Source organism: Jatropha curcas, chromosome 8, assembly GCF_041381405.1.
Source record: "Jatropha curcas cultivar XTBG-Jc1 chromosome 8, XTBG_Jcur_1.0, whole genome shotgun sequence".
NCBI classification, from domain to species: domain Eukaryota; kingdom Viridiplantae; phylum Streptophyta; class Magnoliopsida; order Malpighiales; family Euphorbiaceae; genus Jatropha; species Jatropha curcas.
This window is the reverse complement of record NC_143158.1, coordinates 26,703,442-26,730,957: the sequence shown is the minus strand read 5'-3', so window position 1 is coordinate 26,730,957 and position 27,516 is coordinate 26,703,442. Positions and strand designations below refer to the sequence as shown.

At 32.4% G+C, this 27,516-nt stretch overlaps 3 protein-coding genes across 4 annotated transcripts; 2 read left to right on the top strand and 1 right to left on the bottom strand.

Moving 5' to 3' along the window:
• Positions 1-55: 55 nt before the first annotated feature.
• LOC149494429 (transcriptional corepressor LEUNIG-like) lies at positions 56-9,089 on the top strand. Of its 2 annotated transcripts, none has more exons than XM_089725068.1 (7): positions 56-269; positions 577-686; positions 979-1,128; positions 6,180-6,335; positions 7,621-7,737; positions 7,922-8,128; positions 8,692-9,089. In XM_089725068.1, exons 1-7 carry the CDS (start codon positions 161-163, stop codon positions 8,833-8,835), a joined length of 993 nt encoding a protein of 330 aa, XP_089581194.1. In that variant the 5' UTR covers positions 56-160; the 3' UTR covers positions 8,836-9,089. The 2 variants fall into 2 exon arrangements, with proteins under 2 accessions (XP_089581194.1, XP_089581193.1); XM_089725067.1 differs by having other exon boundaries at positions 129-269; positions 558-686.
• A 758-nt stretch (positions 9,090-9,847) lies between these two features.
• LOC105639455 (putative 2-oxoglutarate-dependent dioxygenase AOP1) lies at positions 9,848-11,716 on the bottom strand. The gene is made up of 3 exons (XM_089725069.1): positions 11,293-11,716; positions 10,349-10,670; positions 9,848-10,217 (listed from the first exon to the last, which is right to left on the bottom strand). The coding sequence occupies exons 1-3, from the start codon at positions 11,670-11,672 to the stop codon at positions 9,960-9,962; spliced, it is 960 nt and encodes a 319-aa protein (XP_089581195.1). The 5' UTR covers positions 11,673-11,716; the 3' UTR covers positions 9,848-9,959.
• A 9,112-nt stretch (positions 11,717-20,828) lies between these two features.
• LOC105639255 (putative 2-oxoglutarate-dependent dioxygenase AOP1.2) lies at positions 20,829-25,245 on the top strand. Its single transcript, XM_012223247.4, has 3 exons — positions 20,829-21,243; positions 23,646-23,970; positions 24,913-25,245. Exons 1-3 carry the CDS (start codon positions 20,879-20,881, stop codon positions 25,150-25,152), a joined length of 930 nt encoding a protein of 309 aa, XP_012078637.1. The 5' UTR covers positions 20,829-20,878; the 3' UTR covers positions 25,153-25,245.
• Positions 25,246-27,516: the final 2,271 nt, after the last annotated feature.

The window sequence follows — 27,516 nt, the reverse complement described above, 5'->3', positions numbered from 1 at the left end:
AAAGATTAAACATATTGTCAATTTGTACTTATTTATTAATTACATTATTATTGGTTATTTGATTAGCTTTTATGTCATCCTCTTCAAATTCCTTGCTTATATTCTCATTGGAGTTCCATTTTGGCTGTGGGATGATAAGGATCTTGAATTGCAGGCTGATATGGATCGCTTCGTGGAGGATGGATCTCTTGAGGATAATGTTGATTCTATTTTATCCCATGATGACACTGATCCTAGGGATTGGGTTCCTCGTATGGATGTTAGCAAAGGTGTGCAACTACTCTTTGAATATTGATCGTGATTTTTTTAAAAAGATTTTTCAGTACTTTGCTGAGTTCATATTGGTGTTTACTTGAATATGATGCAATAATAAGCAAATTGTTTGGAGATATTTCAATATCTCTGGTTATTTTCCTTCATACTTCCTGTTGTTTTTCTTGGGGCTGATTTGTAGATACAGTTTCAAAAGACATTAATAATGAGTGTGAATTTAATTTATAGTATCCACGTGTAACTAAACTGAATTTCCTCTCTGTATACATGATTGGTGAGCATAGAGTTTACGTTTCATCTCAGGGTTTACATTTACTGAAGTAAATTCTGTTAGAGCGAGTGGAAGCAAAGTAATCTGTTGCGACTTCTCATCGGATGGAAAATTGGTTGCTAGTGGTGGCCATGATAAAAAGGCAAGTGTGAAGACAAACTTTGTAAGATGTAAAGCACTAAAACACGAGGCAAAGAACTAGATGGCAATTTCTTATGAACAATTAATTTTCTGAAATTAAGTTCTAAAAGTAAAATAATTATATTTCTGAAAGATTTATTTCAAAGTCTGATTTAATTGACCAAACAAGTGTAATCTTTGCCTGCTTTACATTGTTTATAGAAGGAAAAAAAAAAAAGTCATGGCAATAGTTTGCTCGATGTATACTTCTGGAAAATGAATATGAACTTTTTGCTTCATGGTCTATTGCACAGGCTGTATTATGGTACACAGAAAATTTAAAGCCCAAGACCACCCTTGAAGAACATTCTTCATTGATTACAGATGTCCGTTTTAGTCCAGGCATGCCACGCCTCGCTACATCTTCATTTGATAAAACTGTCAGGGTTTGGGATGCTGACAATGTTAGTAGATATCTTTCATCTTTTTCCTGCTCAACTTTTTTTGTTGCAATTCTTGCCTTTTCTCCCCTTCTCTTGATGGGAAATTTGTAACTTGTATGATAGCATATATAAGCAAAAGGAACTTGTACATGCATATGTAAATATGCATTTAAGGAAATTTCTTGAAGATATGATGTCAAATTGGTGTTTTCTTCAAAGGATTGTTAGATGAACTGCTTTCTTACATATATATTTTGCCCTTTTTGCCCCCTTCTGCTTATGATGGTGGTAGAATATACTGGGTTAGTGTTACATTGCGGATTAGTTCTATAGGAAAATAATTTATGTAGGTTGTGTCATTGTTAGTATGTTGATTTTTAACATGTGCTCATAAATATGTCAACTGGTTTTTTTGGGCTGTGGACATAAGAGGCTCGATGTTTCATCAATTGAAGGTGGAATTTGTGAACCTGAAAGCCTGCACCTTTTTAACTGTTGAAGCTAGATTAGAACCCTATAGCAAATTGTCGGTGGTCGAATTGAGCATAAAGTTATTGGGTTCATTAGGGTGATTAAGAACATGCATAATATCACGAATACAATCATGAGAATTGAATATTGAATTGTTGTAGTTTTTGTTAGGAATCAGCTCTGATACCAGTTGTTGGGTATCAGCTCTGATACCACTTGTTGGGCCCTCACAAAAAATTAAGAGAAAATTAACGCAGCGGAAAAATAGAAATGAGACACACAGAAATTTACGTAGTTCACCCTCAACTGTTTAGGGCTACGTCCACGGGACAAACTCCGAATAATTCTTCCACTATTAAAAATAGTAAGTACACAAAGAGAGTAATATAAAAATATTGGCACTCAAAGTGTTTCCCAAAAATACCCCAAAATAATTTCCTCACTATTTTTCTCCCCTAGTTTTAGGAAACCCATCCTAAAACTAGAAAACTCTCTCGCTACATTTTCTCTTTCTTTCTGTTGTGTGTTTTGTTGAGGTGCATCTGCCTCTATTTATAGGCAGGTTATGAGAGAGGTAATGTGAGAGCCGTGTGTGAGTCCATTTATGTCATGGTTGGTTGCCAACTTTTGAATAACTTTCGCTGCCAACTTTGATTCCTTCTAAAAAAAAAACGTGAGTTTTAATTTTTCAAATGTATGTGGGTCCCATATGTCGGAGGGACCCCACAATAATTCTCCTCCTCCCGACGACATGGTGGGATTCTCCATTCTTGGCGCTTTGACACACAGCTCAGACTTCTCCTTTTGCCTCAGTTGTTGACAGAGCAACACACTTCTGTAATCTTGACTGCCACGACACGGCTCCCCCTGCAAATGTGATTGGATATCATGAAAATCCATTTCACTATAGTCCAATGTTCCTTTCCAGGATTTGAAAGAAACTGATTTACTACTCCGACTGAGTGAGCAATATCTGGCTGTGTACAAACCATGGCATACATCAAACTTTCAATTGCTGAAGCATATGAAATCTTTTCCATCGCTTCCTTCTCTCCGTCGGTAGAAGGGCACTGTTTTGAGCTTAATTTAAAGTGATTAGCAAGAGGACAACTAACCGCTTTAGAATTCTCCATTTTAAACCTTTGAAGTACTTTCTCAATGTACTTCTCCTGTGACAACCATAGTTTCTTGATTCTTCGATTCCTTGTAATCTTCATGCCAAGAATCTGTTTTGCTGGTCCCAAGTCTTTCATAGCAAAAGACTTACTTAACTGTTTCTTCAAGCTATTAATTCTGACAGAATTCTGACCAACAATCAATATATCATCTACATAGAGCAAGAGAATAATGTAGTCATCATCAAAGAATTTCTTTACGAAGACACAGTGATCTGAAGTAGTCTTTTGTAGCCTTGCTCCCCCATAATAGACTCAAACTTCTTGTACCACTGTCTTGGTGCCTGCTTTAAACCATACAAGCTCTTCCTCAGTTTGCAAACATAATCCTCTTTTCCTACGAAACCCTCTGGTTGCTCCATGTATATTCCTTCTTCCAAATCTCCATGTAGGAAGGTAGTCTTCCCATCCATTTGCTCGATTTCCAGTTCAAAACTAGCAGCCATTCCGAGCACTGTTCGAATGGATGTCATTTTCACAACTGGTGAAAAGATCAAAATCAATACCCTTCCTTTGATTGAATCCTTTCACAACCAGTCTAGCTTTGAATCGTGATTGGGAGCTGTGTTCTTCCTGCTTGATCCTGAACACCCATTTGTTCTTCAAAGCTTTCTTGCCTTTGGGCAACTTCACCAGCTCAAATGTTTCGTCCTCATGCAAGGACTTCATTTCATCTTGCATGACTTCAATCCAGTTCCTCTTCTGTTCATTTCCATAGCTTTTTCAAAGCTTTCAGGTTCTCCCCTGTCAGTCGTTAGTACATACTCATTGACTGGATATCTAGTAGATGGTTGTCAGACTCTACTAGATCTTCTTAATGTTTGAGAACCTTTCGATGCTGGTGGTTGAACATGAAAACCATAATCTTCATATGGTTCATTCTGATTAGAAACTTCTGGATTTTCTAACTCTGGCACTCGTTCTTGTGGAACATTTTCTTCATCTCCAATTTGTCTGCATTTTATTGGAGGGACTCTCTGTATGTCTGTTGAGTCTTCATCAGATCTATTGGCACTCTGCTTCAATATCTTTAATAGTCTGATCTTCAACAAATACAGCATCACGATTTCTTATAATCGTCTTTTGGATTGGATTATAAAACTTATAGTCACATTGGTCTTGGCGATAGCCAATGAATACACACCGTCTAGTCTTGACATCAAGCTTAGACCGTTCATCCTTTGGGATATGCACAAAGGCTTTGTAGCCAAACACTCGCAAATGATCATAGGAAACATCCTTTTCTAACCATACTCTCTCTGGAGTATCATACTGTAGAGGGAAACAGAGTGAACGGCGAACTACTGTGAGTAACGCTTCACCCCATATCTTTTAGACAACTTTGCATGTGAGAGTAAACATCTGACTCTCTCCATCAAAGTTCTGTTCATCCTCTCAGCGAAACCGTTCAGTTGCGGCGTCTTGGGAGGTGTTGTTTGATGTCGAATGCCATGCTCTTTGCAGAAAGAATCAAATGGCCCAGTGTATTCTCCACCATTATCTGTTCTGATACACTTCAGCTTCTTGCCTGTCTGTCTCTCAACCAGGTTTAGAAGACTTCAATGTTTATACCCAGGTCTTCCTAGAATGGTCATCGATAAATGTCACAAAATATCGATTTCCACCATATGACATCGTCAATGGTCTACACAAATCTGAATGAATCAGATCTAATACATTCTTCATTCTAGAAGGAGGGGTAATCTTGAAAGCTACTCTGTTTAGCTTTTCCTGCCATACAATCAGGACACTTGTCTAGGTGAACTTCATCCGATCCAGGTAGTACATTCCTTCTTGCCAAAGTTTTCGTACTCATGTGGCGTAGTCGTTTATGCCACAATTCAACTGTACTGTCATTCTCCACTACACTCAAAGTGTCTTGGGAGAGTTTCGCATGCATCACGTACAGCTTTCGGTCTTTAGCTGCCACAAATGAACCTTGTGTGAGCTTCCACTGACCATTTCTGAAGGTGCTACAGAAACCTTCATCATCAAATCTACCAACCGAGATTTGGACGCATGCTCGAAAATCCATTCCTCATCAGTCTTGTCTTCCGATTTAGTTCAACTAAATACAGACAAATACATTTTGATTACCATAAGGAGATCTCTCATTTCTCCATATATGGTAATTCCCGCCATTTAGACTGATCATGTTGCTTGTCCATTTTGACTTGCGCAGAAAATCATCACCAACATAAACTGTATACGTGAACAGTAGTATAAGTGAATAGTGACCATGAATAGTAACAGTATACTTGAATAGTAACTGTACACGTGAATAGTGCTGGGCTTACTGGAAACGGACTCACCAATAGTAACACCAATAGTACTGTTCACCATCAACTTTTGAGTTACTATTTTACTATTCATCACTAAGTCGATTCTGCAACACTTTCCGAGCGGACAGCACCAATGGACTCGTCATAATTTTCTCTTCATCGTGGTATATTTATTTTTAAAATATATTCACGGATCCGGTACCGCTATCTGACCAGCTGGACCTGCCGAAACCTTCGGCTCTGATACCAGTTGTTAGGAATCAGCTCTGATACCAGTTGTTGGGCATCAGCTCTGATACCACTTGTTGGGCCCTCACAAAGAATTAAGAGAAAATTAACGCAGCGGAAAAATAGAAATGGGACACACAGAAATTTACGTGGTTCACCCTCAACTGTTTAGGGCTACATCCACGGGACAAACTCCAAATAATTCTTCCACTATTAAAAATAGTAAATACACAAAGAGAGTAATATAAAAATAGTGGCACTCAAAGTATTTCCCAAAAATACCCCAAATAATTTCCTCACTATTTTTCTCCCCTGGTTTTAGGAAACCCATCCTAAAACTAGAAAACTCTCTCGCTACATTTTCTCTTTCTTTCTGCTGTGTGTTTTGTTGAGGTGCATCGCCTCTATTTATAGGCAGGTTATGAGAGAGGTTTATGTCATGATTGGTTGCCAACTTTTGAATAACTTTCGCTGGCAACTTTGATTCCTTTTTAACGGTCAACTTTGCCAACTGTGTTTTATTGTTTCAAATGTATGTGGGTCTCACATGTCAGAGGAACCCCACAACAGTTTTATACACAGAGCATTCAGTTCTTAGCTTTACGCACCGGTTATGGTTATGTAGTGATATCATGCTCTCTGCTATTGACCGTTATTTTTCTTGTTAACAAAATTTGCTGGAAACGTATTTTTCAATTTTTACATTGGTTCTGACTGTATAGTTTGTCACAATCCATATTCTCGTCTCAGATTCAATAGTTATGCATATTCCCATATTTTAATGGCTGGAAGTGTATCTAATGTATCCATACTTTGCTTATTCATTTCCCTGTTAAATAATCTTTGTATAGTTTTCAAGTGAGTTTGCATGATTTTGGTGGTGTTCATTCTCAAAATTCTGTGGTATGTTTTGCAGCCTAGTTACTCGTTACGCACTTTAATCGGACATTCAGCCTCTGTCATGTCACTAGACTTCCACCCTAGTAAGGATGATCTTATATGCTCTTGTGATTGGGATGGTGAAATACGTTACTGGAGTATTAACAATGGTAGTTGTTCAAGAGTATTTAAGGTAGATTCTTATTGTTGGTTAGAGCTATTACTACTTCCTATTTTGTGAAATTGCCTATCAGTAATTGCTTCCTATATTAGGATTACATAATTATTATTCTTCTTCTACGTTTATACTATATATTTGCTATTATAAAGATTGAAAGTGTGAAACAACAAAAAGAAATTTCTCTCTAAATTCTAAAACACAACATGATATCAGAGCGAAGTTATTTTAGAAAGAAAAAGAAAGATTCCATTTCCCTTCTGGTTTTTTTAAGAACAGCGAATCCACCGTTGAAGGTTGGAGGTTCCTAACGAAGAGTTAACTGTCACTGCTCCCCCCAGAGGTTAGACCAGCATATCTAGAAGCTATTTTTCGCATTTTAAGATATGTGAAATCCGCGCCCAGAAAAGGACTTCTCTGCTCTAAGCATGGTCATCTGAAGATAGAAGCTTTTACACATGCGGATTGGGTTGGATCTCTTGATGATAGAAGGTCCACATCTGGTTATTGCACATTTGTGGGTGGAAATTTAGTTACTTGGAGAAGTACAAAAACAGAATGTGGTAGCAAGATCAAGTATAAGATCAAGATCAAGCAGAGTATAAAGCTGTGGCACAAGGCTTTTGCTAATTACTATGGCTCTAGAAAGTTACAAAAAAATGGAAGTTATCAAAAATTGAAGATCTACCATTGTTCTATGATAACAAGGCTGCTAGTAGTATTGTTTTATAATCCAGTTCAATATGATCGAACAAAACATATTGAGATTGACCGTCGTGTTATAAAAGAGAAGATAATACATGGAATTTTGAAGATTTCTCATGTGGCCTGTGAAGGACAAATAGCTGACGTGTTTACCAAGGGTCTTAATGGCAAATTGTTTCATAATTTGGTATGCAAGTTGGGCATGTGTAATATCTATTGCACCAACTTGAGAGGGAGAGTTGGTTAAAGTTATTACTTCCTATTTTGAAATTCCGTATTAGTAATTGCTTTCTACATGAGTATATTAGATTACATAATTATTCCTATTCTGGTTTTGTACTTGTGTGTATATATATATATATATATATGCTTGCTGTTATAACGATTGAAAGAGTGAAATAACAATAAGAATTTTCTCTCTAAATTCTAACACACACCAATTATAGACTATTTGGTGTATTAAACGAGATATTAATGAAGGTCTGTGATTACTCTCCATCTCTCTCTCTCTCTGGATGGAATGGATACAGGTGAGTTGGACTGGAGGCATTTTTGAATTAATTAATTAATTTTTTTATTTTTTCATATGGATTAGGGCGGTACGGCTCAAATGAGATTTCAGCCCCGTATGGGGAGGTATCTTGCTGCAGCTGCTGAGAATGTTGTATCTATACTGGATGTTGAGACACAAGGTTGTCGGCATTCATTACAGGTCAGTTAAAACTTGATGCATAGACAGCATTTTATGAATGCTATGCTATTCCTCAAAACTTGATGAGGTTGTAAATTTCCATAGGAGTATTTTGCTCATGGTTGTATCATATTTCCATTCTCTGCCGTTCTTTCCTCTCTCTGTCATTGCTTAACTGCCTTTGGATGCGTATGGCCAACTGCAGGGACATACTAAGCCAATCCACTCTGTGTGCTGGGATCCTTCTGGTGAGTATCTAGCATCTGTCAGTGAGGATTCTGTCAGAGTGTGGAGACTTGGATCAGGGAGTGAGGGGGAATTTGTTCATGACTTGACCTGTAATGGCAACAAATTCCATTCCTGTGTTTTCCATCCTACATACCCATCATTACTAGTGCTTGGCTGTTACCAGGCAAGTAACTTTGGTTTCCATGCTTTTTGTATATATTGATGTACTAAATTATTTTATTCTGGGCCTCTTTTGGTGGGTAATATGAATGTCTGTGATGCAACTTTTTCCAAGGTCAGATACAGTAATTGCTAGCTTGCCATATTGTTTATGAGAAGTGTAATGTAGCCATAAACCTGCTTTTGCTTTTGTATCTCTGTCTGGGGGATTTTCCTGCAACTGATTATGGTTAACATTGGGGCTCACATGGATCTTAAAAACTATGAACACGCTTCCTTTATTTTCAATTGGGAGAATTCTTGCGAGTCTTGACAAAGTTTCTGATCAATGATCTGTCAATTTTTATGCAGCAGCACTTCTTTTTTCCCTATTTCAAATTAAGGGTGAAATATTGTTTTAACTGTCTAACTTTTAGTCAGTTTCATTTACTGTCTTGTGGGGTTTCTCTCCCTTGCTCTACAGTTTAAATTTGTACTTGTTATACTACTGGCATCAATGAAATATTTGTTATTTATGTTGCTGTTAAGGGATTGTCTCTAATTTCCTACTGTGGACATTTATTGCAGTCTTTGGAGCTTTGGAATATGACTGAGAACAAGACTATGACTCTGTCGGCTCATGAAGGATTAATTGCTGCCTTGGCCATATCGCCTGTGACAGGGTTGGTTGCCTCTGTTGGCCATGATAAATTTGTCAAGCTGTGGAAGTAATATTTTCGATCATTGTTATTTAAATGCTTTTAGTTTGTCTATTTTGGTCACTTGATCTTCTGGCCTATTTTGTGTTTTTATTCAATCTCAGGTCCTTATAATCCCAGAAACTAACCTTTTCTTCTGTTGTTGTTGTCGTTTGTATTTACCTTTGACATGATACTACTGTTAACTTAGAGATCACTGTTCAAGCTTCTTGGACAGTTCGTAATGCCTCTTGTATTCTATTGAGAAGTATATGCTTTTCATCCATAGCTTACCTGTTTTACCATCTTTAATTTCTGTTATGACCATCATCTTAGGGAATGCTTTCCCTCAGTTCATTTGGCTGCCTTGCAAATTGTCTCATTTTCTGATTACTTTGTACTGTGGTTTCCACTAATGTTTATTCTCTTAAAATTGTAATATCTTCTTCAATTTTGCGTTCTATTGTTGAAAAAACCGACAAATCCATTGATTAGAATACATGAAATTGTACCTTAAAAACAACCTTTTGATGTTTTTTATGTAATGCTTCTTTCACAATAATTTGAACGACATATCTTGAAATGCAAAATCTAAAATTGCAGAGAGAAACAGATTTTATTTGAAACATCATTGAGAGCATGTTGTACATATCATCCGAGAGAGGCAGGTTGGCCCATGTTTCCACAAAGGTAGAATATATAAATTTACCTTCTGAATTTCGTTATTTTAATTTCGTGATATTCAATTTTTATTTTGACATATTAAATGTATCCAGTATAAAATTATGTCTGCTACACTTCAATTTTAAAAATTATTTTATTGAACACCTTAACTGTAAAATTCGATCAATTAAATAATTAAAAAGTTTGAAATTTCGACTTGTAAAATTAGATCAATTAAGCACGTTAAAAAGTTGAAATTCGTGAAAATCATTATTCTAAACGTATTTTGCTAGCTGGATATTGAATCGATATTTTACCAATAGAAATCAAAAATTCTAAAATTAATTGATGTTAGTATTGAAACATGTGTTATATTATTAAAATTTATAAGTTCAAGTGTATGATAAATCATTTATAAAATTTAAGGTGTCATAAAATTAAAATTGCAAAGTTTAAGGGTGAATGTATGTATTGAGCCTTTCCACGAATGATTACTTAATTGTTCCCAGCGAATGCAAACATCTGCTTTGCTGATTCTATAGTCATTCCCTCCTTTGAATATGAGAATATTATGAAGTCCATATAATCAAATTCCTTCAAAAGCTGGGGTTGATTTCCATCAACTAATTCCTTAGGTGGCTTGATGATAGTCCCTTCTACTGGAACTGCAAATGCTCCAAAAGAATGCCTGTCTTTGTCACCCTTCATCATCACCCTATGTTTCACTGCATGCAATTTTCCATTACTCCATGCCTGCAAATCAATGTTCATAACACAACTTCAATGCTTAGTTCTTTGAGGAATTTCTTCGAATGGTTTGAAAGCAGATATAAACTCAATCCTAAACAGAACCTAAGAAGAAATCAATGAACCAAGGAAATTACCATAAGAGGATCTCCAACAATAAAGAAAAAGGAATTGGTGGTGGATGGAGAGAGTTGAATCCATTGTCCATCTTTGGTTTCAATTTCAAGCCCTGAAACTTGATCCTCAAACAAAAGAGTACACATTGGTTTATCTGTATGGGCTTTGAGTCCATCCATATATTCCCCACTTGGAGGAGCTTTGTATTTCATCATCCTTAACAAAGTCTTTGTTTCCATTATCAACCCTAATTTTTCTTTCAATCCATAGCTATCAATAATCATCTTTTGTATTATCTTGCATAGCTCTTCCACTGGCTTCAACGTGGAGCTAATTGTTTGGCTACAATAGTTTATTCATTTTTCATGAAATTAGTACTAAGCAAGGTTAAATAGTATCTTATTCCTGGATTCTAATATAATAATAATAAATAGTATTTTTTCTGCTGATAAAAAAAAAAAAAGTAAGGTTAAATTCACTTGAATTATAGTTCATAATTTCATAATTCATTCTTTGTAATAAAGGTCACTTTTGTTTTTTATGGTAACATCGAGGTTTAGTCCATCTCGGATTATAAAACATAAAAGTTTTTAGCCTTCCAGCAAACTACGCTTTTTGCGAATTAAACTTTTGTTCTCGCCAAATTGAGGTCACTTGTTTTTTTTTTTTTTTTTTAATGTAATTCCCTCCAAAAGCAGATGACAAGAAAATCATTTCATTCCTTGTCATTTGCAACAGTAAGCTTTTCCTTCAACCTGAATGACAGGAAACAATCTTTCCAATCATCTTGGAAAAAAAATAAGCTTATTTACTGAAAGTATATGGACAGCGGTTGTCTTTTCAATAAAAAAAATAGTATCAATGATCAACGGTTTTTTAAAATAACAACCAATTGATTTAGCTAGTTGTATTATAAAGATATCACCTAGGAAACTCCGACAAGGTCAAGATTAATCCTCCTTACCTGAACTGGTGATGGCCATGAGGCCAAAGTAATTCTGTAAAGCTTCTGAGGGAGTCATAGTTGGTGACATCTTCAATGCCTAAGCTCTCATACAAGGGAATTACTGGGTACCCCCCTGCATACCCATGATAAGGCTTTGGGTTAAAATTTTTCTTCTTTGTCTCTGATGGAAGACTAAAAACTTGCCTGACCATTTCGAAGGTCTCATCTCTTAGTTGCAGGGATATTTGATCGTAAACCACCTCAAAGCACCCAAATGTTTCACAAGCTTCCCTAACCCTTTTGCATAAATTGTGCCACTCTTGTTCTCCACGCACACAATGTAGTGAAGTTCTTGAAAGATTGATGATAGGAACCTGATTTTGAGATGCCATAGCCATTTCTGTCAACTTTTCAGGACTGTTAATAGCAGGTACTTTCAACTATTTATAGCCGGAAATAAAAGGTAGAATGGGCCAAAAAAAATTTTCAAAACTAAAGAGACGCAAAATTCATAAAATCACTATTTTGTAAATAAAATTGAAAATTATTAACATTTTATTTTAGGAGTAAATTTTAAAAATAAAATTTGGATTAGCGGCAGGGATTTACCCTTGGCACCCCTCCCTCCGTCATTATATATACATTAATATACATATCTACGGTTGCATGACTACCTTTCTTGCTTTCAATTTCCTACAAACTATTTATAAAGAAAATAGAAACAAAATAATCAAAATTTCGAATATATATATATATATATATTTTTTAGCAAAAGATATTTTTATTTTATTTATATCTCAAATATTTAGTCTCTATAGCCTCCAATAATACAACTCCTTTAATCAAATGAGGCAAAGAATTAAAAGAGATAAAAGAAAGAGAAGTATGATGAAGTCTATGATGAGTGGCCAAAAGATGTGCGACTTGATTTCCTTCACGATATATGTGATGAATGGAAGAAGAGTGAAGATGCAATAAGTCAGCAACACGCAGCAAAACCGAAGGACCTGCTCTAATCCACTGTGCCCGATTAACATGAGCAACTAGTTCCAGACAATCCATTTCCACCTGAAGGGGATAAAAACCTTTATCAATACTCCAAGAAAGCCACCAAATCAAAGCCTCAAGCTCTACATCATAAACTGTCCCGGCATCAATTGGAAAACAAGCGGCAGCAACAAAATTACCATGGCTGTTTCGGAGGATAGCACTCCCGCTGCTGAAAATTTATTGAAAGACGCATCAATATTCAGTTTATAGCAATCTTGCCTAGGTCGAATCCAAGTAATAATCATTGGTTTTAATTTTTGTTGGTCAAAAGAAGCCGAAATGAAGTGGCAATCATCTTTTGCTGGACAAGTTGCTGCAAATCTCTTACCAGAATTGGCAATGCTCTAGTTTAATAGCAACCTACTGATATTTTGTAAAAGGAGGTCTGGAAAACAAGCTTTATTATCCCAATTACACTTACAATACATTCTCTACACAGACCATACAATTACCTGTGGTACCAAGCGCCTAAGCTTACCCAAAGCCGAATCTGGTCTGTCACAAAGCCACCAAAAAATAACGCTTGCCGCAAAGAATTTTGTGACTCAAGATTATCTAGGAAAATTTCGAATACATATATATATATATATATATATATAAATATTTTTAATATTATATACATATAATCCTGTTCTACTTGGTTTAGTTAATTTATTCTTTTTGTTACCAAAACTAAAATGAAGTGAACTAATTAAAATGTAACAAAATCAAAACCAAACTAAATTGAATCATCAAAATTAAATTGATTCATTTTGATTTAAAAATTTTGATGAACTTAAAAAAAAGAAAAAGAAAAAGACCTTATATTATAAGAAAATAGTCCAAATCATATTAAATCATCTACTGGTTCTTTGGTAAGATGTCTATATTAGGATGAGTCATCTTTAAACCATTTGCACAATGGCATGTTCTCATAATAATATTAAATATATATTAATTAATCATGTCATGAAGAAAATTGAAGCCAAGTAATACGAATCATGAAAGTGACAAGCTATTTCTAGAAGGTTTAATTTTCTCCTATTATTCATAAAGTTATCATTTTTTTTTTGGAATTAATGAATTTATAATTAATTTCAAAGCAATAACTAAATTTTAAATTATATTATTTCATTTTGAATGCCATTTCAATAATTATAAGCCCTTTACTTATTCAACACTCAAAAAAAAAAAAAATAAACATATTGTCAATTTGTACTTATTTATTAATTACATTATTATTGGTTATTTGATTAGCTTTTATGTCATCCTCTTCAAATTCTTGGATTGAATTTCTTGTTTTTAGCATATAATAGCAGTACTAGTGATGCCGGAATCCCTTTCCCTCTATTATTTTTATAAACTCTTCAAAAAAAAAAAAAAAAATCAAAAGAAAGAATATTGATTAGCAGTTTTAAGATCCTTTCAGCATCTTCTAAAAAAAAAAAAAAAAAAAAATCCTTTGAGCATACATAAAAATGTATTGACCAAGAGGATAAAAATCATACAAGCAATCTGAGATGACATTCCAAATATTAAAATAAGCATTCCTTTAGAAGACTAGCAGCAATATTTATACAAATAAGGGATGAAGGATTTGACTCTGGATTTATTGTCAAGTCAAATATGCATTTATTACTAAATTATATATTAGCGTGCATATGAGTCTTTTCACCCAAAAAAAAGAAATAAAATATTAATAAAGAGTGATAAATTTTTTTAAATAAATTGAGTGTATGAAGAATGAATATATACACAGTATAGATAAATATTTTTTTCTATTTATTAAAAAGTCTAATAGACCGAAATAATATTATGGAATACACAATAATAAGGTAGAAAACCTCTCATCCTCGGAACTAAAATGGATGCCTAAAAGAAATAGCACATACATGGCTTTATTGTAGAGAGTAGAAACCGGTTATTATACTATTCTTTGTTCCTAAACTTTTACTTCATTCTAGCTAGTGCATTACTTTCAAAAAACCTTGAACAGCCACGGTGGCAATGCCAGAAGGCAAAAGAAAATTTTTTATAAAATTAACTAAGACAAAAATTTAAAATAAAATTTTTAAATGTAAAAAAAAAAAAAAAATGGAGCTAGGGAGGCCGCGGCCATCCCGCCACCTCTGCCTCCGTCATTGCTTGAAGATATATCAGTCCACGAGACTACGCCCATTGTTTCCATCACGTAGAAAAGACAGTATAATTCCTTAAGTATTGTAAAATTTTTTTAGCTTCTAAAGATGTGTACTAATTTATGGAATTAACAGTTAATACAAAATAAACACACGATATATAATTTATTTAAAGAGATGAATTTAATATTACAATTCATGATTCTGTTTTAATAATTTTTAGAAAATAATATGAAATCGAATTGACTGAATTTTAAAATTTCAACCACATATTTAAAATTCTAAATACTATAAAGTTGTTTTCATTGTAATTTCTAATATCTAAATTTTAGAAAAAAAATTTTTCTTATTGAAAGTCATTATGTATACTTAAAAAATCTGTATTATTTTATTTATTTTCATTAAAAAAATTTTAACCACATATAATATATTTGTTTATGTAATTACACTATTTTTAGCCTTTTTTTAATCATGTTTATTTTATATTCATCGTATGAGATGACAAATATATTTTTGCCCATGAAAAATTTAAGGCTCTATCATTGCTAACCACCAACTATTATATATATTTTATTTAGCTTAATGCATAAATTGATGTCCGACTTCTTTGTTTTTTTTGTTTATCGGTCATATTGTTATATTATTTTGTTAATTTTTTATACTTTTTCATCACTAAATTATTATTTTGTCCTTATATTAAATTAACTAATATTTTTTGTATTTATTTACTATTTTGTCTATATATTTTGCAAAATTAATTAATAATAATTGATAGAAAAGATAAAATAAATTGATAAAACGATTTAACAGTATAACAAAAGATGAAATATAAAGGTCAAATAATATATTTAAAAAAATATCAAGGTAAAGTCAATAAAATATAAAGATAAAAAAGCAATTTTCCCTAATATCAATGCCATGGATCTACAAAGAGCAAAAGAAAGTAAGCTTATTGCCACGGAGATAAGATTTTGCTATACCTTTCTGTGTTGCATTTAGTCGCTCTTGAGGCTTTAGGATGCGCTAAATAAGTTTTGGAGTTGTGTTGGAGCGAAAATGTGAGTTAAGTAGAGAAGAGAACACAAAAGAGCTTGTAAGAACTCTTATTGCTCAAATGCTTTGTATTTGCTTGGATGATTTACAAGTGAGGTGAGGGGGTAGTATTTATAGTCATTTCCACCTCCTTAATGTGCGGCTAAGATTTACCTATAAAAATGAACGGTCTAGATTACATGAAAAATTCTAGAATTATGTAGACATTACACAAAATATTTTTTAGGTGGAGTAATGTGGAGTTTTCTAGAATGCGAGCTTAGACCTCCAATTTTGGACTAGAGAGTTCACAGGTTTTAGTCCATTATGGCGACCTAATTTATAGCCTTCCTTATAAATTGTAGAGGCTGTCTTGTATTTCTGGTTGCTTGTTGTGCGGGGCTTGACATTATGCCATCATAAGTCAAAAAATATATAATTTTTTTTTAATTTTCAAGGTGAATATATATTTTTTAATTTTAATACAATCATTTCTAGGACTTTATTTTGGGTGCAATTAGTCAAAATATCAATTAGGTATTTAACCATGATTAGACATTTTAAACCTTTCTCTAATGAAATGATATAATTGAAGTCACATCCTAACTGATGATCACAAGATATGTGGCCAGTACCTAGCTAGTTAACCAAATTTTGCCAATGGCCCCCTACCTAGGAGTGGAATGGAAGAGAGAGAAATACAATTTTATAGAATAAATTCATAAATCTAACCCCCTTGTATTCATAAAAAGAAATTTTCTTGATGCTTTTAATTTTTACTTTCATTTGGTAAATAATTCAATTAATAAAATTGCGGTTATTAAATATTTCAATTTACAATATATTCTATTGAATCTTTTAATTTTTAAAATTATATAAAATAAATATTTATTCAATAGTTGAAAAATATAAAATATATTAACTATAAATCAAATCAATATTTTTATATAAAAATTAAACACCTTAAAGCTATTGTTGAGGCAAAATGTAAAGAAGCGTGAATTTTAATCAAAATTTGTAATTTTAGGAGGAACGCTGTATTCACAATAAAATTTAAAATGTAACAAAATTTGTCACAAAAAGTACATGAATAAATTTATATATTTAGCTCAAATTCTAAATTTATATTAATTTGTAATTATCGTTAATTTTAAAATTTGAAGTATTCTCACTCCAAATGCCATAAAAAAAAATGATGAATGCTATTACATGAAATTTAAAATTTTTTAGTATAAACCATCGGTATTCGGATCCTGTAACCAGAAATCGCTTAATCGGAGCTTAGTTACAGATAAGACTGTTCATCCCTCACTGTAGGTATATTTTATGGTATTTCAAACCTTAAAACTCTTTTCATATTGGGATTAAAATTTTATTACATGAATTTTAAAATTTATATATGATAGTAGCTGGTTATAGTAAGAGAGGCATGTGGGTTGCCGACTTGTAGTTTCAATCAACAAAATTCTTAGAACAAAGTCCCATCAAAATTAATTTTTTTGCAGTTTGTGGGCGCTATATTCTGTTGCTCCAAAACATCATCCACCGGCTATCCCAATCTTTCACCGTCCTATCCATTAATAAGTCTTTACAAGTACAACCTATATGACATGCAAAAACTATCTCAATATCCTAATTCTAGCTTCCCCAATTACAACCAATATATCTTAATTGGTCTTCAAGAATTAAAATTCTCACTATAACAATGGTATTTGTTCTTTTATTTAATTAAATAAACTCTAGGTTGGATTTAAATTCCAATTTATAAATTCACAATTGTAGAATCAGTTTATCTTAATATATAAAAAAAAGATGGGTTTATCGTCAATTGTGAGCTTTTTTAGAGGAGCTATATTTTTATTGCCATCAACATGACCAAACAGAAGTGATTCGACTTGGGTTTCTACGATACTAGTTGCAAGTCATTAGTTTGAGGGGGAGTTGAGTGGCAGGTCGATTGCAACTAACTATGGTAATGAAGAAGCAGAATGAGAGAAAAAATAAGCAACAGAAAGGTGAAAATAAAGATAATCATCTCCTTAATTCACTAAATTGGTGAAAATAATTATAGTTAAAGAAATATTGGAGGAGGGAGAGTTTGAATTCGGATCTATTATCGGGTTGTATATGCACTTATCACTAGACTGTGTGCTAATAAAATCTAGTTTAAAATTGAGTAAGAATCATTTTATTATTGCATAAATTGAAGTTCGGATATTTACAAAATAATCAAAAATTGAATACGATAAGGTACAATTGGTGTTAAGTTGAAGTAACCTCGGCCCGTAAAAGTTAACCTAACTGTTTTTTTTTTTTAAAGAAAATTTCAGTCTTGGCCTTAAATTTAAATTTTGTGATCCCCTCATCAAAAATTTTCCGTCTAAAAAAAGCCAAAAAAATCATGCAATTAATATTCTAGAATTTGGAGATAACATGGAGTGCTACCTTTTCAACAGACCAACTGAGGAATACACTCATTCATGTGCCTACTGCTCTCCTAACTCCCAACTGATGATTTTATTCACTCAAAACATAGCTCCATTACTCATTTCCACATCATATTATATTAAGAAAATTTGAAATATTCATTAAATTAAATAAAAATAATAGAGATCATATTAATGGGTTTATTTCGGTTTGGAACAACCAATGCTAAAAGTTCGATACCAATCAATTAGCAGGCTAGCTGGTTTATCTTCCTTACATGTTTTGTGGATTTAGTATTTAATCGATTGAGATTCTTAACATCTTACTCTTTCTTTAACCTATTTTTATATTAATTTATTTCTTTACAAATTATGGTTTGAACTCTTCTATTGAAGAGAAGAAGACCTAAACCCTTATGAAAAGGTTCATGTATTGTTAAGAAGACAAGGGTTAAGGTTAAGGGATGACATGTCCTCCTCTTACCTATAGCAGGGTTTTAGGTTTAACGTGTCCTTGGAAACAGACCTAATAAGAAAACAATCAAAACTCATAATTGTTTGTGTCCAAAGAATCTTAAAAAAGAATGCGTTCCCTTCTGCACTTCTGGTAATTTGCATTTAATGATATAATATGGAATCATAGACTCCTACTTACTCTCTCTCTCTCTCCCATGCATAAATGCCTACCCTCTATCCAAAATATCTTTTTGCAACAATTTATTATAAGGGCACCTCAACCAATCCCTACCATCTATTCCATAATATTTATTACATTTAGACGTCTCTTAAAAAAATCATTAAATTTATCTAGAATATAATAAATTATTAGATAATTTGACTATATTACCTTTAATTTAATACTAATTCTCTAAGAAAATCATTAAATTGAAGTAATAATTATTGGTAATATACAAAGAATAAATATGAAAAAAAAATATTTATTACCCTTTGAAACCACAAATGTGACAAGTATTTTGAAACAAACTATTTTTTCAAATGTGATAAATATTATGGAACAGAGGTAATATCATTTAAAGATATATGAAATTACCCTTTCAATAAAAGGCTATTAATTTTCAATATATGAATTAATGACACAAAATACATATACTACTAATTGTTTTTCATTAATTGAATTTCCTTTAAAAAGAAAAAGAAAAGTTTAATTCTAACTTAACAAATTAAGTTTCCAAACAAATAAGTTTTAGCTTTCATACAAAATATATAGTCATCTAAAGAGATATGAAAAGACCATTTAATATGAATGATACAAAAGACCATTGATTAATGACATATAAGGTAGTTGAGTTTTCAATATCATTACTAATTCTTTTGTATTAAATGAATTTCTTTTTAAAAGAAAAATTAAGTTTAATTCCAACTTAGTAAATTAATTTTTTTCTTTTTATTTTTTATTTTTGAGAAGATAGTAAATTGAGTTTCTAAAATTTCACCACGTTTAGCTTTTATATATTTATGTAGCTTTTTTTTTTTTGAAATATTAATTATTGATTATACCTTTTTTATATTTTCTAAATTTATATTATGTTAAAATATTTTTTCAAATTAAAATTATTGACAAATTAATAAATACAAGTAAATATATATAACGAAATCCACTTTGGCTACGTATAGTGTCACAATTTCATCTAAAAACATATTCGTATATATAATTATTTCTACTAAAAATTCAAATATGCAACTAATGATCAATAACAACTTCATTTCCTAACCATCAAAACAATTTAGAAAAAAATAAAAATAAAAATATAATTTTATTTCTCTTTTTGTTGTCATTACTATAGTGGGATTTTAAAGAAATGGGCTTCATTTTCTATATTTATTAAACTGTGGATTCCAAACTCGATTAAAGGAAAAATAGATATGAAGAAGAGCATAGTATGTAAGGTATTTTTTATTAATTTAATAATATATAATAAGTAAATGAATAATCTAATCAATTTTTTTTCAATTAATTTCAATTTTTTAAAAAAATAAAAAAATAGAATGGTGAAAAATGAGAGTGATAAGTCAATATTGAAAAGGTTTTATTTGTTTCAACTTTGAAACTTTTGGTTTGTTCCAACTTTATATAAATAGTTATATATATTTGTAATAAAATATTTACATATACATTTTTAAATTAAAACTTTTAGTTGGTCATTTCAAATTTTTTTAAATTACATATATATATATATATATATATATATATATATATATTATAAATATATAAAATATATACTAATTAATAAGTTGTTGTTATTTTACTGTCTTACTTGAGCTTTGGTTTGAGATTAATAAAAAAAATATTAAAATTTTAAATTGAAATCTTGTCAAATTTGAGTCCTTTTATATTTCTTCAAATTGAGCTTGATCATAAAAAATAAAATTTTAACTCTAATTATTTATGCATACTAATATTTATTTTCCCTCAAGTTTGATATGTGTAAGCAGGACTAGTTAGCAAGCAATGAGAATTTCCCCAATGGGAATTCTGTCAAATCCCTAATTTAACGGATTGTGCATGAGAGGTGGAACCTCCAATCCAACACTCCTAGTGCCGTTGGGTTACTATTGCATATGCATATGCCTCAACATATATACTCACACCTATTATTATTATTTTTTTTCATTAAGAGATTCCACTAGTCGAAATAATATTATGGCTACGCAATAAAGATAACCTTTCTCTAAATTTACTAAAATAGTGAAAACACTTGTGGACGAGAGGAGTCGAGACCTCTCACTAATTAGTCTTTTTACATGCATATTTTTTCCCAATCAATTCATCCCGTAGATTGAAAGAAAAGAAAAACCCCACAAAAGGGTGCCCATATCAATTGGTCAATTTTATATTTCTAAAAAAAAAAAAAAACCCAATTTCAATTTTTTAGACATGTATCTCCCTTCCCCTTATATAATACCCAATTTCTTTTGCTACTTGAAGCACAAAAACACAGAGGGAGAGAGAAACAAAAAATGGCAAAAGCTCAAATACCAATTCTTGATTTTTCAAAAGAGGCATTAGAAATTGGAAGTGAGAAATGGGGAACAGTGTGTAAGCAAGTAAGAGAGGCATGTGAAAGACATGGTTGCTTCATTTTAATGTATGATAATCTCTCTGCAAAATTACGTGAAGACTTATTTATGGGGATGAACTCACTATTTGATCTTCCTCAAGAAGTGAAAGCTAAGTACATAAACCCAAAGCCTTATCGTAGCTATTCTGGTATGTCTCCCATTGTTCCTTTCTCTGAGAGCTTTGGCCTTGATGATGCTCACAATCTCGACACTGTTCACTCCTTCACCAACCTCATGTGGCCACAAGGAAATCCAACTTTCTGGTAAGACAATTCACATTTGATTTTTATTTTTCTACATTGAAAATCTTTAACATTTTTCAAAATTTGAAAATTTTACCCTACTAAGAGTCTGTTCGGTAAATTAACTGTTCTGGTAGCTAGTAACTTTTTTAATAATGTTTATCTATTAATTGTTTGAATAGCTTTTCATAAAACGCTAAAAGCTAAACGTTATATTGGTTAACTTTTTATAAAACACTATTTCAACATCTAAAACTCAGTTCGAACACTATGTTATTGAAACTATAATGCATTTTTGACACTAAAAGCTATTTAAAAAGCTGCTATCGAATTCAACTCTATATGAAAAGTTACGTCAGGTTTGAACCTTATTTAATCAATCCTTTCAAATCTCCTCCACCAAAGTAGTTAATTATAATTTTTAGTTAAGTTAAAATTTATGTTCATGCATTGACCAATCTATATAGATCAAATCATGAAATTAAATAAAGTAATTTTGATTGTAAATTTACATTAATAGTTGTTAGTGAAATCTATTAAAATTTTTTGTTTTTGAATAAGTTTTGATTTGGTCATTGGTGTGAGGATGTGTATCATATGGTTCCATATTTGGGCATATCATTGTATGATTCCTTTTCAAAATGGTCCCTCTTCATATAGTTTCTATTTTGGCCATTTTCTATGGGGTGTGCCTATTCACCATGCATGCTTAATATTTCTCTGACTTTATTTCTACATTCTATCATTTGCCTTGTAATTTCTTGCAAAGCCAGCCTTTCACATGTTTTATTCGTCTCCCAACCTGTAACACACTATGCACAATCTACAGTTTCCAGCCAAAATATATACACATCACACCTTCTACATCAAAATCAAATTAATATGCATCTAAATTATGAATATAGGAGCCAATAAGATATTCGGCAAAATTAGCTGTTTTGGAAGCGTTTAATTATTTTAATAACGGTTAGATGTTTGAGCTAGTTTAAATACTATATTGCCGAACACTGAAACAAAGTAACGTTAAACAGTTATTACTTAATAAAACCATTGTCTGATTAGTTTATTCACATCAGTTCGAGTCATTTCTTCACTAACGTTGTTACCAATTAATAAATCTGAATATAAACATCAATTTAAAAAGAAAAATTTCAAGATTCTGAAAGATCAATCTAAATCAATATTGAGTTTATCAAAATTCAATTTCAAATCCTAACAATTATTTATCATAAATAGTATCTTGTATAAAAGGTATTTTTCTATTTTAGAGTAAAAAAAAAGGCCAGTTGGAGAAGTGTATAATGGGTGCTACCAAACTCTCTCACAAGCTGCCAATGCCCTAATAAATTGAGACTTATCTTTTATAACAGATTGAATTTATTACAGTGGCTTTGAAATGATTATTGTTATAATTGTAACTGCACATGTCGTTGCAGAAAATCTAAACAGAGAGATATAGTGAGAGTCAGCTTTTTTTTTGTAACAGTAGCACTTCAATTAAAAACCACTGCTCTCTCAATTAATAATCTTTCCTGTAGTTGCAGTACGGTATCAATATCTCAGTAATAAATGCTCCATATAGTATTCAAATTTCAATTCCCAATCATCAAATTTTATTGGGATAAATACAAATGACGCATTAAAATAAAATAATTAAGATTTGTTGAGTAATATTAGCTCTTAGTTGATCTGTTAGCCTATGACAATAATATTTTAAATAAATCAAAATGCGAAACACTATTTTTTACGGTTTTAATAACATAATATGAAGGTAGCGTTTTATAAATGATCAAATCATTATAACGCTTAACTTTTAATATTTTATGAAAAGTTACGCAAATGCTACTAAAATACACAACTAAAATAGCTAATTTTATCAAATAAATACTTTAACTAGTAGCTATTTATATAGCAGTTTAAATTAAAAGTATTTGGTAAAAATAATTATTTAATTTATAATAATATATTAACTGTTTAATTAATTGAATTTGAAAAAAAAAAAAACACAATGGGTATGATAGTAAAAAAAATTAATTAATTAATTAAAAGTTAAATGTTAAACGCTAAACGTTAAAGTGTTGAATGTTTTATAAAAAAAACTTTGAACCTCTAAAAGCTATAGTTATTGCACAACAAGATCTTAGTCATTAGTCTTTACATTAATCCTTTGTTATCACACATTAGTTGTGTATTGTGAAACTTTATGTAGATTATATAGTTTCGCATGTCTTGAAGGAACATATATTTATTATTAATTCGTGCGTTTTGTTTCTTTTGTCCTTATTTAACCAATAAAAAGAAATTATACTTATTCTAATATATGATTTTAAAATTTAATGGCGGAGAAATTCATTCTTACATCTTGTGAAATTATTTGATATATATATATTTGTTAATTTTCATTTTACTTATTATGTGAATAGTGAGAGTCTCCATACGATGAGCTCAGAAATGCTGGAGCTGAATTTAGCGGTATTGAAAATGATATTCGAAAGCTTTGGCATGGCAAATCACTATGATTTGCATGTTCAGGATAGCACAAGTCTGTTTCGTGTAATGAAGTATATAGCTCCACGAAACGGTGACGATTCGGTGATTGCTCTACGATCTCACACCGACAAAAATGCAATCACCATCTTATGTCAAAATGAAGTTCAGGGTCTCCAGGTTCAAACCAAAGATGGCAATTGGGTTTGTGCAATGGTTCCTCAAGATGCTTTCTTTGTCATTATTGGTGAAGCCCTAAAGGTAAATGACTAGCCCTCTCTTTGGTTTATTTTAAGGATGGAGGGGTAGGTTTTTCTAGCAACTCAAACCTAGAGATGACCACGGTTTGGTTTCAAATTTGAAAAAAACTTGTCAAAACCAGCATTAAATTGTGGTCAATAATTTTGATTTTAAACCATAACCGAAGCCGTGAACTTAAGATTCGATTCTGGTTTCAAACCGTAACTGAAAACGTGCACTTAAGGTTCGATTTCGGTTCTTCGTTTTTTGAAATCAAAACTGGTGGTTTTGATGGTTCTGGTTCAAAACCGTGAAAAATATGTTCTTAAAGAAACTGTAAACTTATTTTTTTATATTTTATTATAATCTTTAAAGTAGCATTTAAGAATTTTTATTAAATTAGTTTAGTTTTATTTTAGAAGCAATATTTATTATTATGATTTAAGTTATAAATCTAGAAAAATATTTTAAATAGTTTAAACTATATTATTTAATTTCAGTGGAAACTGAAAAAAAAAACTGAAACTGACGGTTTCAACATTGTCTTAGAAACGGCTAAAAGCGTGTTTGATTTCGATTTCACCTAGTTTTTAACTAGAGCTGGTGGTTTTGAAACTGAAATAGTCGGTTCTGAAACCGTGGTCATACCTACTCAAACCACTATAATTTATTTACAGTAAAATGAGTTTGGAATGACACCAATAGTAAAATTATTAACGGGTTTGAATATGAATATTTTAAAAAAAATTGGTATGGTACTAAATTTTAAGCAGATTAACGGTAATTCAAAATTAACAGTTACGAACCATACTTTATATTTATTATTTCTTTAACAATCAATAATTATTAATGTCTAATGAAAATGATAAAAGAAATCAAAAGAGTGTTAGAAGAATAAGCAAGTTTTTGAAAGATTACGAATTGAAATTTTTGGTGGTACATAAATAAATAAATGATTGGTAGGTATGGAGCAATGGAAGGCTTGAAGCAGCAAGACACAGGGTGGTAGTAAGTGGGGAGGAAGACAGGTTCTCTTGTGGACTATTTACAATGCCAAAAGAGGAAGCAAAAATTGAAGTGCCTCGAGAATTTGTTGACAAGGACCATCCTCTTCTCTACCGCCCTTTCATTTTTGCAGATTACATTTCTTACTTTGTTTCCAAGTTAAGTGATGATGCTCTTGAGATATATGCAGCCATTTGATTACTTAATTATTTAATTAATAGGGTAAATATAATTAATGTTTTGTAAAAGACATTTTAATCAATTAATTTTGCTTTGCAGTTGATTTTTGAATATCAACTTAATTAACTAATTTATAGTTTTATACACTTAAAAAATTCATCTATTACTCGTTCAGCTTCAAGTTGGGTGAGACACAAGCGAGACAAGTAAATTCGATTTTCTTTTAATAATCTAATTTTCTTTTTTCAAGCATATTACATAGACACACACATGCTATTACTCAACTATACTCTATATATCAACTATGACCAATTTGGTTATGGATTTTAAGAAGTGAAATTTGAGAAATCATATATATTTAAAAGTATACTATGCAAATTAAATTGCAATTTATAAATTTGATTCGATTCAATTGAGTACATTCAAGGTTTAATTCAATTTCAATTTTCTTAATAACCGTCATTATAAATTGGATTTGGATAAGGCTCCAAATCGAACCATTTAGCCATTTTTATGTGTCTTTTTCATCTTTAAGCTAGCCCAACAACATTTTTCTTTGTTTTTTTTATTTTTTATTTTTACTTCCTACAATAATATAACAAATTAGTAGCCTATTTTTTTTAAAGGAAAATATTCATCATTTTAACCATACGGATAAAATCGTATCCAAAATAGTGTCTCAAATACGAGAATGAGCAAAACGATAGGAAGCTCTATGTTACGGACAAATTCCGTGACCGTGTTAAGGCCAGCATTGAAGAGCGTACCTAGCTGCGTTTCAACCTGCATGGGTTGGGGCGGCTTAGCGGATTAAGGAAAGTTCTACCCTAGTGGTACTTACCCCATGCAAAGTCTCCGTGCAGGCGGGGTATGTGCCTCTGGGGCACAACTGGTTGAGAGCTGGGCCGCTCTCCTAATGAGCCCATGGCAAAGCGAAACCAGTGTGGTACGGTATGGCGAGGTTTGCCTCGGAGTCAAGCGGGAGGGCTCCCAGGGCGCCGCACGGGCGCAGTGTTGTGCGAGACTCTAGGCCCGTGACAGAGTGGTATCAGAGCAGACTTGCTTCACGTTACAATACCTAGCCGACTAAACACGTACTCCAGGGAAGAGTCAAAAGTACCGCCCTGTGTCTTGTCTCCTTGTGGTGTCGAAGCAATGGCGGAGTCCTAAGCACCACAGCTCCTCGTGATGTCGAAGCAATGGCGGAGTCCTAAGCATCACATCTTCGGGCGATGTCGAAGCGATGGCACAGTCCTAGGCATCGTTCCTGCATCCGATGTCGAAGCAATGGCGCAGTCCTAGGCATTGGCGGTGTCAAAGCAATGGCGTAGACCTCAGGCACCGAGAATGTGTATCGGAGCATGTGTACCGGAGTAAGCATGGCCTGAGTAGTGCCAGAGACATACGTGGGTCAAAAGTGGGGCGTAAAGCAAGGACGGTCCAAGGGCGAGTCGACCTCCCTCGGCACGAGGACGTGCCTGGTTTTGAGTGGGGGAGGATGTCACGGACAAATTCCGTGACCGTGTTAGGCCAGCATCGAAGAGCATACCTAGCTGCGTTTCAACCTGCGTGGGTTGGGGCGGCTTAGCGGATTAATGAAAGTTCTACCCTAGTGGTACTTACCCCATGCAAAGTCTGCGTGCAGGCGGGGTATGTGCCTCTGGGGCACAACTGGTTGAGAGCTAGGCTGCTCTCCTGATGAGCCCATGGCAGGGCGAAACCAGTGTGGTACGGTATGGCGAGGCTTGCCTCGGAGCCAAGCGGGAGGGCTTCCGGGGCGCCGCACGAGCGCAGTGTTGCGCGAGACTCTAGGCCCGTGACATCTAGCTAGCAAGAGTATGAGCCCTTACATCAGCTCTCCTATTAATCCAAGCTAAAGAAATCAATAAACATCTACTTAAAATAGCTCGACAGTCCTGAATAACAATACTAAATTCAAAAAAAATCATCAGTAGTTGAGTTCAAAGTCTATTCTTTTTTTAAATTAATCTTTTTTGAAGATTACAAATTAGTAGCCTATTCAAAGTTCATATACAAAAATTCATAATGTTATAAGATATTACAATCATGCTATAGTAATTAATGATAAATGAAAATCATTTAGAACTCTTAAATTTTTATTGCTCTAACACTAAACTTTAGATTTTCATCTACGCAAATAAAAATTCTTTTGTGGTGAAAATAAACTTTTACAAGAAAATTCTAATAGGTAGTTTCTAAATTATTTAAAAAATTTTACTCAGTATTTAAGACTCCATAAATTTAAAAATATGAATTCGATAACTTTTATAATGAAAATTAAATTGTCTTTTTTTTTTCCTTTTCTAAATTAAATCCCAAACTTAATTTTGACACGACGCCGTTTTTTTTAATTGTGCAAAT